The following is a 15951-nucleotide window of genomic DNA, read 5'->3' as shown; positions in this document are numbered from 1 at the left end:
AGAGAAGAATAGAGTAGAAAAATTGAGAAGAAGAAAAGAAAAATAGGAGAAAAATGCCTTCTGACCATGACACATCCACTGATGATTCTTATGCTTTATGAGGACTGTGTGAAAACTGTTTGAAAAGTTATGTCCATGTTATGTTTTTTTGTGTTTGTATCTTAATAAAGAGACCGAAAAATAAATATAGTTGGTCATTAAAATTTACTAAAACAACAAATATAATCGTGGCCTAAGACTTTTGCACAGTACTGTACATAAGTATATACATACAAATAGATACATATACACAATTATAGTCTCAATGGTACATTACTGACTGTAATTAAAGAAGAAAGCGATTTGGGAATAATTATTTCAGATGATTTCAAATTTGGTACACAATGCAGCAGTGCAGCCAGAAAGGCCAGTCAAATGCTTGGTTGCATTGGAAGAGGTTTTAGTAGCAGAAATAAGAAAATTTATGCTTACCTGATAAATTTGTTTCTTTTTATATACGATGAGTCCACGGATCATCATCGTAACTTGTGGGATATTCACCTCCTGGTCAGCAGGACGAGGCAAAGAGCACCACAGCAGAGCTGTTAAATAGCTCCTCCCTTCCCTCCCACTCCAGTCATTCGATCGAAGTTAGGAAGAGAAAGGAAAAGCCAAGGTGCAGAGGTGTCTGAAGTTTACAAAAATTAACAACCTGTCTTAAAAGAACAGGGCGGGCCGTGGACTCATCGTGTCTAAAAAGAAACAAATTTATTAGGTAAGCATAAATTTTCTTTTCTTTTTAAAGACATGATGAGTCCACGGATCATCATCCTTACTTGTGGGATACAATACCAAAGCTAGAGTACACGGATGATAAGGGAGGGAAAAGACAGGGAACCTAAACGGAAGGCACCACTGCTTGAAGAACCTTTCTCCCAAAAGCAGCCTTCAGCTGAGGCAAAAGTATCAAATTTATAAAATTTAGAAAAAGTGTGAAGAGAAGACCAAGTTGCAGCCTTGCAAATCTGTTCTACATAAGCTTCATTTTTGAATGCCCATGAGGAAGCAAAAGCCCTAGTGGAATGAGCCGTAACTCTTTCAGGAGGCTGCTGTCCAGCAGTCTCATATGCAAAACAGATGATACTCTTCAACCAAAAAGAAAGAGAGGGAGCTGTAGCTTTCTGACCCTTACGTTTTCCAGAGAAAATTACAAACAGAGAAGAAGACTGACGAAAGTCCTTAGTCGCTTGTAAGTAAAACTTTAAAGCACGGACTACGTCCAAATTGTGCAGAAGACGTTCCTTGTGCGAAGAAGGATTAGGACACAAGGAAGGAACAAAAATCTCCTGATTAATTTTCCTGTCTGAAACAACCTTAGGAAGGAACCCTAGTTTAGTACGTAAAACTACCTTATCTGAATGGAAAATAAGGTAAGGTGATTTGTATTGCAACCCTGAAAGCTCAGATACTCTTCGAGCTGAAGAAATAGCAACAAGAAATAAAACTTTCCAAGATAACAACTTAATATCTAAGGAATGCATAGGCCCACACGGTGCCCCTTGAAGAACTTTAAGAACTAAATTCAGACGCCATGGAGGAGTAACTGGTTTGAACACAGGCCTGATCCTAACCAAGGTCTGACAAAAAGATTGAACATCTGGGACATATGCCAGACGTTTGTGCAACAAAATAGATAAGGCAGAGATCTGACCCTTTAGGGAACTTGTCGATAAACCCTTCTCCAAACCTTCTTGGAGAAATGACAAAATTCTGGGAATCCTAACTCTACTCCATGAGTAGGCCTTGGATTCACACCAATAGAGATATTTACGCCATATCTTATGGTAAATCTTTCTAGTTACAGGCTTACGAGCCTGAATCAAGGTCTCAATGACCGAATCAAAAAAACCCCGCTTGGATAGGATTAAGCATTCAATCTCCAAGCAGTCAGCTGCAGAGAAACTAGATTTGGGTGAAGGAAGGGCCCTTGAATGAGAAGATCCTTCCTCAATGGAAGTCTCCAAGGTGGCAGGGATGACATGTCCACCAGATCGGCATACCAAATCCTGCGAGGCCACGGAGGGGCAATGAGGATCACTGATGCCTTCTCCTGTTTGATTCGAACAATGACCCGAGGAAGAAGTGCAAATAGATATGCTAGGCTGAAGGACCAAGGAACTGCCAGAGCATCTATCAGTTCTGCCTGGGGATCCCTGGACCTCGACCCGTATCTCGGGAGCTTGTCATTCTGATGAGATGCCATGAGATCTAACTCCGGCCAACCCCATTTGAGAATCAGGTTGGAGAATATTTCCGGATGGAGTTCCCACTCTCCCGGATGAAAAGTCTGCCTGCTCAGAAAGTCCGCCTCCCAGTTGTCCACCCCTGGGATGTGAATCGCTGACAGATGGCAAGAATGGACCTCCGCCCACCGGATTATCTTGGCTACCTCGGTCATTGCTAAGGAACTCCTCGCTCCTCCCTGATGATTGATGTAAGCCACTGTCGTTATGTTCTCCGACTGGAATCTGATGAACTGGGCCGAAGCCAACTGAGGCCTGGCCAGAAGAGCACTGAAGATCGCTCTTAGTTCCAGGATGTTTATAGGAAGAACAGACTCTGCCGGAGTCCATACTTCCTGAGCCTTTAGGGAGCCCCAGACCGCTCCCCATCCTAAAAGGCTGGCGTCTGTTGTCACAATCACCCAGGAAGGTCTGCAAAAGCAGGTTACCTGGGGTAGATGATTCAGAGACCACCACCATTGAAGAGAGTCCCTTGTCTCCTGTTCCAGGGTTATTCGAGGAGACAAATCTGCATAATCTCCATTCCACTGCCTGAGCATGCTTAGCTGCAGAGGTCTGAGGTGAAACCGAGCAAACAGTATGATGTCCATTGCTGCCACCATCAGTCTAATTACTTCAATGCACTGAGCCACTGACGGCCAAGGATTGGACTGAAGGGCTCGACAAGTATCTAGAATCTTTAATTTCCTAACCTCTGTCAGAAAAATCCTCATAGATATAGCATCGATTAGAGTTCCGAAGAAAACCACCCTTGTCTTCGGGATTAAAGAACTCTTTTCCAGATTTACCTTCCACCCGTAAGTTCTCAGGAAGGATAGCACAATGTCGGTATGGGACCTTGCTTGTTGACAAGATGGCGCCTGGATTAGAATATTGTCCAGATATGGCACCACCGCAATGCCCCGCGGTCTTAGAACCGCCAGCGGAGACCCCAGAACCTTTGTGAAGATTCTGGGTGCTGTGGCCAGACCGAAAGGAAGAGCCACAAACTGAAAGTGTTTGTCCAGAAAGGCAAACCTTAGGAACTTGTGATATTCTCTCTGGATAGGAACATGAAGATATGCATCCTTTAAGTCCACTGTCGTCATAAATTGACCCTCCTGGATTAATGGAAGAATGGTACGAATAGTTTCCATCTTGAATGATGGAACTCTGAGAAACTTGTTTAGACCCTTGAGATCTAGGATAGGTCTGAAAGTTCCCCTCTTTTTGGGAACTACAAACAGATTTGAATAAAAACCCTGCCCGTGTTCCTGTACAGGAACGGGAAAGATTACTCCCAGGGAGGAGAGGTCTCTTACACACTGTAAGAACGCCTCTCTTTTTATCTGGTCTGCAGATAATCTTGAAAGAAGAAATCTTCCTCGGGGAGGAAAATTTTTGAACTCCAGTTTGTATCCCTGAGAGACTATTTCTATAGCCCAGGGATCCTGAACATCCCGCACCAAAGCCTGAACGAAAAAGAAATGTCTGCCCCCTACTAGATCCGGTCCCGGATCGGGGGCAAGCCCTTCATGTTGACTTTTATTCAGCAGCAGGCTTCTTGGATTGTTTACCCTTGTTCCAAGACTGGTTGGGTCTCCAAGTAGGCTTAGCTTGCGAATAGTTTCCTTCCTGTTTAGAGGAGGAAGAGAAGGAATTGCTCTTGAAATTTTGAAAGGAACGAAAATTACTTTGTCGTCCCTTTTGTTTACTTCTCTTATCTTGAGGGAGAAAATGACCCTTACCTCCCGTGATATCCAAGATAATTTCCGGCAGGCCAGGTCCAAACAAGGTCTTTCCCTTGTAGGGAATTGCTAGAAGTTTAGACTTAGATGATATGTCCGCAGACCAAGGTTTTAACCATAAGGCTCTGCGGGCTAGGATAGAGAACCCTGAACTCTTAGCTGCCAATTTAGTAATTTGCAGAGAAGCAACCGTAATAAAAGCATTGGCTAACTTCAGAGCTTTAATCCTATCTTGTATCTCCTCTAAAGAAGTCTCAGTCTTAAGAGACTCGGACAGAGCATCAAACCAATAAGCTGCCGCACTGGTGACCGTAGCAATGCACGCAGCCGGCTGCAACAGCGGAAATTGGTGAACATAAATCTTTTTAAGTAGACCCTCCAACTTCTTGTCCATAGGGTCTTTAAAAGCACAACTATCCTCAATAGGAATAGTAGTTCGCTTGGCTAAAGTGGAAATAGCCCCTTCCACCTTGGGAACCGCCTGCCAAGCTTCCCTGACAGCCTCAGCTATAGGAAACATCTTTTTGAAAATAGGAGAAGGAGAGAAGGGGATACCTGACCTCTCCCATTCCTTAGAAACAATCTTCGAAGCTTGCTTAGGAACTGGAAAAACATCTAAGTAGGAACTTCGAAATATCTATCCAATTTACTCGATTTCGCAGGAGCGACCACTACTGTGGAGTCACAGTCGTCTAAAGTAACCAAAACCTCCCTGAGCAACAGACGGAGGTGTTCCAGTTTAAACCTGAAAGAAACAACCTCTGAATCAGTCAAAGGTAAGGAACTCCCTGAGTCTGAAATTTCGCCCTCCGATAGAACCTCTATACCCTCCATCTCAGTTCCTTGGGAGGGTACATCAGAGATTGCCACCATAGCATCAGAAACCTCACTGACCACAGGGTTGTCTTTCGTCTTAAGTTTGCCTTGTAGTATAGGAAAGGCAGACAACGCATCAGAAATTGTGGAAGACATAAGTGCAAATATGTCTTTTAAAGTAACTCCAGCAGGTGCTAGAGTGGAATACAGGGCACTGCTTGTGCGGGCGTTAAATATTGGGACGCTTGGGGAGAAAGCTGCGGCATACTCTGAATCTCATCATTAGACTCCTGAGAAGCATCCACTTTTGAAAAACGTTGATCATGAAAAATTTTCTATCTATAGCTTAAAGCCCTCTCAATAAATGAGGGACAAAAAGGAACTGGTGGTTCCACATTGGCATCCAAACACATGGCACAAGTAACATTACAGCTTCTAAATCCATATTAGAAAACAGACAATAATGTAATAAGAAAAAATAAAATAATTTTTTTTTTGATTATAAAAAATTGTTACTGGCCCTTTAAATTTTAAAACAGAACTTATTTACTGCATGTGAAAAAAAGTGTTGCAATAGGAAATGCCAAATTTTAAACAGAATACTTATAAATCCTGAATGTATAAGAGGATACTGTGCCTTTAAATACTAAATGCAACTATTTTCCTGGCTTAAGCAAAAACGTATCAAATTTATGTAAAATATAACGTTTTTAACCCACAGTCAGAAACCTCTACGCCTCAGCAGCTCTGCTGAGGCGCCTACCTGCTGACCGGTCTCCCTGCAATGTCCTTCATTGGTGCAGAAGATCGGGTCTCAGAGCGCTAACAACCGTTTGCTATCATGAAAAAGCATGCGGTTCTAGAGCAATGCGCGATGTCACTGTCCTGCTAGAGTAAGAGCAGAGTTGTCCCACAGCTAAAAGCGGAACGTTTCCAGGGGCTAGACAAGATGAAACTGCGCAGTGTCCTCTAAGGAAGTCTGAAGCGCGCGTAATGACAGCCCCGCCCATCATGGGCGTTAACATCTACACAGCCCAACCGGCTTACTTTCAATAAAAAGAACTGATAGGAACCAGCTTTTACTCCCAGCCCCAGTGCCAGTGCCTGTACGTAAGCTGCCATAAAGAAAACACCCATCATACATAGAGAGCCTTATGTCCCATGAACAAGGCTCCATTTGCCTTCTGTGTAATAAATGTATAAGTAAAGTGCCCACTTTCCTCTGAGTCCTTTGCATTATTCCCCAGAATAAAAAGTCTGCACTTACCTTAATGCTGTCCAACTGCAGGACAGCCCAACAGGTTTAAGAGGTCCTCTCCCTCCTATAGCCCTGTGGAAAATGATAAGGCCTGAGTTAGACTTACTTAGGCCATCAGGATAAGGGCAGCATAAATGTATGGGAGGCGCAGTGAGAATTATGTCCCACCAGTTCCCATTGCTTTAAAGCCACCAAGAGCTCTACTGAAGAGACTGATATGGACTACGGCTACACCCTAGAACAAAGCAGCACAATCTTGCACTACTTTAAAAATAATAAACTCTTGATTGAAGAATCTATACTAACAACTAACTTTACCTCTTCCTATCACTAACGTAGGCAAAGAGAATGACTGGAGTGGGAGGGAAGGGAGGAGCTATTTAACAGCTCTGCTGTGGTGCTCATTGCTTCCTCCTGCTGACCAGGAGGTGAATGTCCCACAAGTAAGGATGATGATCCGTGGACTCATTGTGTCTTTAAAAAGAAAGCAAGGTTCTTATGCCACTGTACAGATATATACATATACACACACACACACACACACACATACATATGTACACACATACATATATATACACACGCACACATATATATGTGTAATGTTACAGGTCTGTATCACACAGGTAATGTATCAGTGTGTAATGTTACAGCTGTGTATCACACAGGTAATGTATCAGTGTGTAATGTTATAGGTCTGTATCACACAGGTAATGTATCAGTGTGTAATGTTACAGCTGTGTATCACACAGGTAATGTATCAGTGTGTAATGTTACAGCTGTGTATCACACAGGTAATGTATCAGTGTGTAAAGTTATAGGTCTGTATCACACAGGTAATGTATCAGTGTGTAATGTTACAGGTCTGTATCCCACAGGTAATGTATCAGTGTGTAATGCTACAGGTCTGTATCACACAGGTAATGTATCAGTGTGTAATGTTATAGGTTTGTATCACACAGGTAATGTATCAGTGTGTAATGTTATAGGTCTGTATCACACAGGTAATGTATCAGTGTGTAATGTTACAGCTGTGTATCACACAGGTAATGTATCAGTGTGTAATGTTATAGGTCTGTATCACACAGGTAATGTATCAGTGTGTAATGTTACTGGTCTGTATCACACAGGTAATGTATCAGTGTGTAATGTTACAGCTGTGTATCACACAGGTAATGTATCAGTGTGTAATGTTACAGGTCTGTATCACACAGGTAATGTATCAGTGTGTAATGTTACAGCTGTGTATCACACAGGTAATGTATCAGTGTGTAATGTTACAGCTGTGTATCACACAGGTAATGTATCAGTGTGTAATGTTACAGCTGTGTATCACACAGGTAATGTATCAGTGTTTAATGTTACAGCTGTGTATCACAGAGGTAATGTATCTGTGTGTAATGTTATAGGTCTGTATCACACAGGTAATGTATCAGTGTGTAATGTTACAGAGGTGTATCACACAGGTAATGTATCAGTGTGTAATGTTATAGGTCTGTATCACACAGGTAATGTATCAGTGTGTAATGTTACAGGTCTGTATCACACAGGTAATGTATCAGTGTGTAATGTTACAGCTGTGTATCACACAGGTAATGTATCTGTGTGTTATGTTACAGAGGTGTATCACACAGGTAATGTATCAGTGTGTAATGTTACAGGTCTGTATCACACAGGTAATGTATCAGTGTGTAATGTTACAGCTGTGTATCACACAGGTAATGTATCAGTGTGTAATGTTACAGCTGTGTATCACACAGGTAATGTATCAGTGTGTAATGCTACAGGTCTGTATCACACAGGTAATGTATCAGTGTGTAATGTTACAGGTCTGTATCACACAGGTAATGTATCAGTGTGTAATGTTACAGGTCTGTATCACAGAGGTAATGTATCTGTGTGTAATGTTACAGGTCTGTATCACACAGGTAATGTATCAGTGTGTAATGTTACAGGTCTGTATCACAGAGGTAATGTATCTGTGTGTAATGTTACAGGTCTGTATCACACAGGTAATGTATCAGTGTGTAATGTTACAGCTGTGTATCACAGAGGTAATGTATCAGTGTGTAATGTTACAGGTCTGTATCACACAGGTAATGTATCAGTGTGTAATGTTACAGGTCTGTATCACACAGGTAATGTATCAGTGTGTAATGTTACAGCTGTGTATCACACAGGTAATGTATCAGTGTGTAATGTTACAGGTCTGTATCACACAGGTAATGTATCAGTGTGTAATGTTATAGGTCTGTATCACACAGGTAATGTATCAGTGTGTAATGTTACAGGTCTGTATCACACAGGTAATGTATCAGTGTGTAATGTTACAGGTCTGTATCACACAGGTAATGTATCAGTGTGTAATGTTACAGCTGTGTATCACACAGGTAATGTATCAGTGTGTAATGTTATAGGTCTGTATCACACAGGTAATGTATCAGTGTGTAATGTTACAGGTCTGTATCACACAGGTAATGTATCAGTGTGTAATGTTATAGGTCTGTATCACACAGGTAATGTATCAGTGTGTAATGTTACAGGTCTGTATCACACAGGTAATGTATCAGTGTGTAATGTTATAGGTCTGTATCACACAGGTAATGTATCAGTGTGTAATGTTACAGGTCTGTATCACACAGGTAATGTATCAGTGTGTAATGTTACAGGTCTGTATCACACAGGTAATGTATCAGTGTGTAATGTTACAGGTCTGTATCACACAGGTAATGTATCAGTGTGTAATGTTACAGGTCTGTATCACACAGGTAATGTATCAGTGTGTAATGTTACAGGTCTGTATCACACAGGTAATGTATCAGTGTGTAATGTTACAGGTCTGTATCACACAGGTAATGTATCAGTGTGTAATGTTACAGGTCTGTATCACACAGGTAATGTATCAGTGTGTAATGTTACAGGTCTGTATCACACAGGTAATGTATCAGTGTGTAATGTTACAGGTCTGTATCACACAGGTAATGTATCAGTGTGTAATGTTACAGCTGTGTATCACACAGGTAATGTATCAGTGTGTAATGTTACAGGTCTGTATCACACAGGTAATGTATCAGTGTGTAATGTTATAGGTCTGTATCACACAGGTAATGTATCAGTGTGTAATGTTACAGGTCTGTATCACACAGGTAATGTATCAGTGTGTAATGTTACAGCTGTGTATCACACAGGTAATGTATCAGTGTGTAATGTTACAGGTCTGTATCACACAGGTAATGTATCAGTGTGTAATGTTATAGGTCTGTATCACACAGGTAATGTATCAGTGTGTAATGTTACAGGTCTGTATCACACAGGTAATGTATCAGTGTGTAATGTTACAGCTGTGTATCACACAGGTAATGTATCAGTGTGTAATGTTACAGGTCTGTATCACACAGGTAATGTATCAGTGTGTAATGTTACAGCTGTGTATCACACAGGTAATGTATCAGTGTGTAATGTTACCTGTGTGATACTGACCTGTATCAGTGTGTAATGTTACAGGTCTGTATCACACAGGTAATGTATCAGTGTGTAATGTTACAGGTCTGTATCACACAGGTAATGTATCAGTGTGTAATGTTACAGGTCTGTATCACACAGGTAATGTATCAGTGTGTAATGTTACAGCTGTGTATCACACAGGTAATGTATCAGTGTGTAATGTTACAGGTCTGTATCACACAGGTAATGTATCAGTGTGTAATGTTACAGCTGTGTATCACACAGGTAATGTATCAGTGTGTAATGTTACAGGTCTGTATCACACAGGTAATGTATCAGTGTGTAATGTTACAGGTCTGTATCACACAGGTAATGTATCAGTGTGTAATGTTACAGGTCTGTATCACACAGGTAATGTATCAGTGTGTAATGTTACAGTTCTGTATCACACAGGTAAGTATCAGTGTGTAATGTTACAGGTTTGTATCACACAGGTAATGTATCAGTGGTGTAATGTTACAGGTCTGTATCACACAGGTAATGTATCAGTGTGTAATGTTACAGGTCTGTATCACACAGGTAATGTATCAGTGTGTAATGTTACAGCTGTATCACACAGGTAATGTATCAGTGTGTAATGTTACAGGTCTGTATCACACAGGTAATGTATCAGTGTGTAATGTTACAGGTCTGTATCACACAGGTAATGTATCAGTGTGTAATGTTACAGCTGTGTATCACACAGGTAATGTATCAGTGTGTAATGTTACAGGTCTGTATCACACAGGTAATGTATCAGTGTGTAATGTTACAGGTCTGTATCACACAGGTAATGTATCAGTGTGTAATGTTACAGGTCTGTATCACACAGGTAATGTATCAGTGTGTAATGTTATAGGTCTGTATCACACAGGTAATGTATCAGTGTGTAATGTTATAGGTCTGTATCACACAGGTAATGTATCAGTGTGTAATGTTACAGGTCTGTATCACACAGGTAATGTATCAGTGTGTAATGTTACAGGTCTGTATCACACAGGTAATGTATCAGTGTGTAATGTTACAGGTCTGTATCACACAGGTAATGTATCAGTGTGTAATGTTACAGGTCTGTATCACACAGGTAATGTATCAGTGTGTAATGTTACAGGTCTGTATCACACAGGTAATGTATCAGTGTGTAATGTTACAGCTGTGTATCACACAGGTAATGTATCAGTGTGTAATGTTACAGCTGTGTATCACACAGGTAATGTATCAGTGTGTAATGTTACAGCTGTGTATCACACAGGTAATGTATCAGTGTGTAATGTTATAGGTCTGTATCACACAGGTAATGTATCAGTGTGTAATGTTACAGCTGTGTATCACACAGGTAATGTATCAGTGTGTAATGTTACAGGTCTGTATCACACAGGTAATGTATCAGTGTGTAATGCTACAGGTCTGTATCACACAGGTAATGTATCAGTGTGTAATGTTACAGGTCTGTATCACACAGGTAATGTATCAGTGTGTAATGTTAAGGTCTGTATCACACAGGTAATGTATCAGTGTGTAATGTTACAGGTCTGTATCACACAGGTATTGTATCAGTGTGTAATGTTATAGGTCTGTATCACACAGGTAATGTATCAGTGAGTAATGTTATAGGTCTGTATCCACAAGGTAATGTATCAGTGGTAAAGTTAAGGTCTGTATCACACAGGTAATGTATCAGTGTGTAATGTTATAGGTCTGTATCACACAGGTAATGTATCAGTGTGTAATGTTCAGCTGTGTATCACACAGGTAATGTATCAGTGTGTAATGTTACAGCTGTGTATCACACAGGTAATGTATCAGTGGTGTAATGTTACAGGTCTGTATCACACAGGTAATGTATCAGTGTGTATGTTAAGGTTTGTATCACACAGGTAATGTATCAGTGTGTAATGTTACAGGTCTGTATCACACAGGTATGTATCAGTGAGTATGTTAAGGTCTGTTATCACACAGGTACTGTATCAGTGTTGTAATGTTACAGGTGCTGTATCACACAGGTAATGTATCAGTGTGTAATGTTACAGGTTGTATCACAGAGGTAATGTATCAGTGTGTGATGTTACAGGTCTGTATCACACAGGTAATGTATCAGTGTGTAATGTTACAGGTCTGTATCACACAGGTAATGTATCAGTTGTGTAATGTTACAGGTCTGTATCACACAGGTAATGTATCAGTGTGTAATGTTACAGGTCTGTATCACACAGGTAATGTATCAGTGTGTAATGTTACAGGTCTGTATCACACAGGTAATGTATCAGTGTGTAATGCTACAGCTGTGTATCACACAGGTAATGTATCAGTGTGTAATGTTACAGCTGTGTATCACACAGGTAATGTATCAGTGTGTAATGTTACAGGTCTGTATCACACAGGTAATGTATAAGTGTGTAATGTTACAGGTCTGTATCACACAGGTAATGTATCAGTGTGTAATGTTACAGGTCTGTATCACACAGGTAATGTATCAGTGTGTAATGTTACAGGTCTGTATCACACAGGTAATGTATCAGTGTGTAATGTTACAGCTGTGTATCACACAGGTAATGTATCAGTGTGTAATGTTTACAGGTCTGTATCACACAGGTAATGTATCAGTGTGTAATGTTACAGGTCTGTATCACACAGGTAATGTATCAGTGTGTAATGTTACAGCTGTGTATCACACAGGTAATGTATCAGTGTGTAATGTTACAGGTCTGTATCACACAGGTAATGTATCAGTGTGTAATGTTACAGGTCTGTATCACACAGGTTAATGTATCAGTGTGTAATGTTACAGGTCTGTATCACACAGGTAATGTATCAGTGTGTAATGTTACAGGTCTGTATCACACAGGTAATGTATCAGTGTGTAATGTTACAGGTCTGTATCACACAGGTAATGTATCAGTGTGTAATGCTACAGGTCTGTATCACACAGGTAATGTATCAGTGTGTAATGTTACAGCTGTGTATCACACAGGTAATGTATCAGTGTGTAATGTTACAGGTCTGTATCACACAGGTAATGTATCAGTGTGTAATGTTACAGGTCTGTATCACACAGGTAATGTATCAGTGTGTAATGTTACAGGTCTGTATCACACAGGTAATGTATCAGTGTGTAATGTACAGCTGTGTATCACACAGGTAATGTATCAGTGTGTAATGTTACAGCTGTGTATCACACAGGTAATGTATCAGTGTGTAAGTGTTACAGTCTGTATCACACAGGTAATGTATCAGTGTGTAATGTTACAGGTCTGTATCACACAGGTAATGTATCAGTGTGTAATGTTACAGGTCTGTATCACACAGGTAATGTATCAGTGTGTAATGTTACAGCTGTGTATCACACAGGTAATGTATCAGTGTGTAATGTTACAGCTGTGTATCACACAGGTAATGTATCAGTGTGTAATGTTACAGCTGTGTATCACACAGGTAATGTATCAGTGTGTAATGTTATAGGTCTGTATCACACAGGTAATGTATCAGTGTGTAATGTTATAGGTCAGTATCACACAGGTAATGTATCAGTGTGTAATGTTATAGGTCAGTATCACACAGGTAATGTATCAGTGTGTAATGTTACAGGTCTGTATCACACAGGTAATGTATCAGTGTGTAATGTTACAGGTCTGTATCACACAGGTAATGTATCAGTGTGTAATGTTACAGCTGTGTATCACACAGGTAATGTATCAGTGTGTAATGTTACAGCTGTGTATCACACAGGTAATGTATCAGTGTGTAATGTTACAGGTCTGTATCACACAGGTAATGTATCAGTGTGCAATGTTACAGCTGTGTATCACACAGGTAATGTATCAGTGTGTAATGTTACAGCTGTGTATCACACAGGTAATGTATCAGTGTGTAATGTTACAGCTGTGTATCACACAGGTAATGTATCAGTGTGTAATGTTACAGGTCTGTATCACACAGGTAATGTATCAGTGTGTAATGTTATAGGTCTGTATCACACAGGTAATGTATCAGTGTGTAATGTTACAGCTGTGTATCACACAGGTAATGTATCAGTGTGCAATGTTACAGCTGTGTATCACACAGGTAATGTATCAGTGTGTAATGTTACAGCTGTGTATCACACAGGTAATGTATCAGTGTGTAATGTTACAGGTCTGTATCACACAGGTAATGCATCAGTGTGTAATGCTACAGCTGTGTATCACACAGGTAATGTATCAGTGTGTAATGTTACAGGTCTGTATCACACAGGTAATGTATCAGTGTGTAATGTTACAGCTGTGTATCACACAGGTAATGTATCAGTGTGTAATGTTATAGGTCTGTATCACACAGGTAATGTATCAGTGTGTAATGTTACAGGTCTGTATCACACAGGTAATGTATCAGTGTGTAATGTTATAGGTCTGTATCACACAGGTAATGTATCAGTGTGTAATGTTACAGGTCTGTATCACACAGGTAATGTATCAGTGTGTGATGTTACAGTCTGTATCACACAGGTATGTATCAGTGTGTGATGTTACAAGGTCTGTATCACACAGGTAATGTATCAGTGTGTAATGTTATAGGTCTGTATCACACAGGTAATGTATCAGTGTGTAATGTTACAGGTCTGTATCACACAGGTAATGTATCAGTGTGTAATGTTACAGGTCTGTATCACACAGGTAATGTATCAGTGTGTAATGTTACAGCTGTATCACACAGGTAATGTATCAGTGTGTAATGTTACAGCTGTGTATCACACAGGTAATGTATCAGTGTGTAATGTTACAGAGGTGTATCACACAGGTAATGTATCAGTGTGTAATGTTACAGGTCTGTATCACACAGGTAATGTATCAGTGTGTAATGTTACAGCTGTGTATCACACAGGTAATGTATCAGTGTGTAATGTTACAGCTGTGTATCACACAGGTAATGTATCTGAGTGTAATGTTACAGAGGTAATTTTTCTATCCATGAATATAAAACTAGACTGTGTTGTGTACATGGACAGATCTGTACAAATATGGATACATCAGTCTGTACAAACATAAATACACAATTTGCACTCACGTAGCACACATAGGCTGCACATCCTTACAGTTATATATACCGCTGTCTCCAGGTGGCATGTACTATAGATCTGGTACCAGCAAAGCAACGTGATCTACATATTAAAGGTAGAGTCTCACCTCGTGTTGTGGAATAAGGACTGCATTTGTCTCTGTTACATCTGAACGGTTTGGGATCTTGACCTAAATAAATGCAGACAGTAAGAGCTAGACACACACCAATACACTGCAGACAGTAAGAGCTAGACACACACAAATAGACTGCAGACAGTAAGAGCTAGACACACACAAATACACTGCAGACAGTAAGAGCTAGACACACACAAATACACTGCAGACAGTAAGAGCTAGACACACACCAATACACTGCAGACAGTAAGAGCTAGACACACACCAATACACTGCAGACAGTAAGAGCTAGACACACACAAATACACTGCAGAGAGTAAGAGCTAGACACACACAAATACACTGCAGAGAGTAAGAGCTAGACACACACAAATACACTGCAGAGAGTAAGAGCTAGACACACACAAATACACTGCAGACAGTAAGAGCTAGACACACACAAATACACTGCAGAGAGTAAGAGCTAGACACACACAAATACGCTGCAGACAGTAAGAGCTAGACACACACACATACACTGCAGACAGTAAGAGCTAGACACACACAAATACACTGCAGACAGTAAGAGTTAGACACACACAAATACACTGCAGACAGTAAGAGCTAGACACACACAAATACACTGCAGAGAGTAAGAGCTAGACACACACAAATAGACTGCAGACAGTAAGAGCTAGACACACACCAATACACTGCAGACAGTAAGAGCTAGACACACACAAATACACTGCAGAGAGTAAGAGCTACACACACACAAATAGACTGCAGACAGTAAGAGCTAGACACACACCAATACACTGCAGACAGTAAGAGCTAGACACACACAAATACACTGCAGAGAGTAAGAGCTAGACACACACAAATACACTGCAGACAGTAAGAGCAAGACACACACAAATAGACTGCAGGGAGTAAGAGCTAGACACACACAAATAGACTGCAGGGAGTAAGAGCTAGACAAACACAAATAAACTGCAGACAGTAAGAGCTAGACACACACAAATAAACCGCAGACAGTAAGAGCTAGACACACACAAATACACTGCAGACAGTAAGAGCTAGACACACACAAATACACTGCAGACAGTAAGAGCTAGACACACACAAATACACTGCAGACAGTAAGAGCTAGACACACACCAATACACTGCAGACAGTAAGAGCTAGACACACACAAATACACTGCAGACAGTAAGAGCTAGATACACACCAATACACTG

At 40.5% G+C, this 15951-nt stretch overlaps 1 protein-coding gene across 1 annotated transcript in view; it reads right to left on the bottom strand.

The window, feature by feature from the left end:
- LOC128662718 (protein DENND6B-like) overlaps nt 1-15951 on the bottom strand; it is a 574365-nt gene that overhangs the window by 421435 nt on the left and 136979 nt on the right. The window contains exon 8 of the mRNA XM_053716624.1: nt 14723-14785. Within this exon, the coding sequence (XP_053572599.1) occupies nt 14723-14785 (63 nt within the window). The remainder of the gene's footprint in view (nt 1-14722; nt 14786-15951) is intronic.

The sequence above is a fragment of the Bombina bombina genome, chromosome 6 (assembly GCF_027579735.1).
Source record: "Bombina bombina isolate aBomBom1 chromosome 6, aBomBom1.pri, whole genome shotgun sequence".
Classification (NCBI taxonomy): Eukaryota; Metazoa; Chordata; class Amphibia; order Anura; family Bombinatoridae; genus Bombina; species Bombina bombina.
The sequence above is the reverse complement of the archived record's forward strand: the minus strand, read 5'-3'. Positions and strand labels throughout refer to the sequence as shown.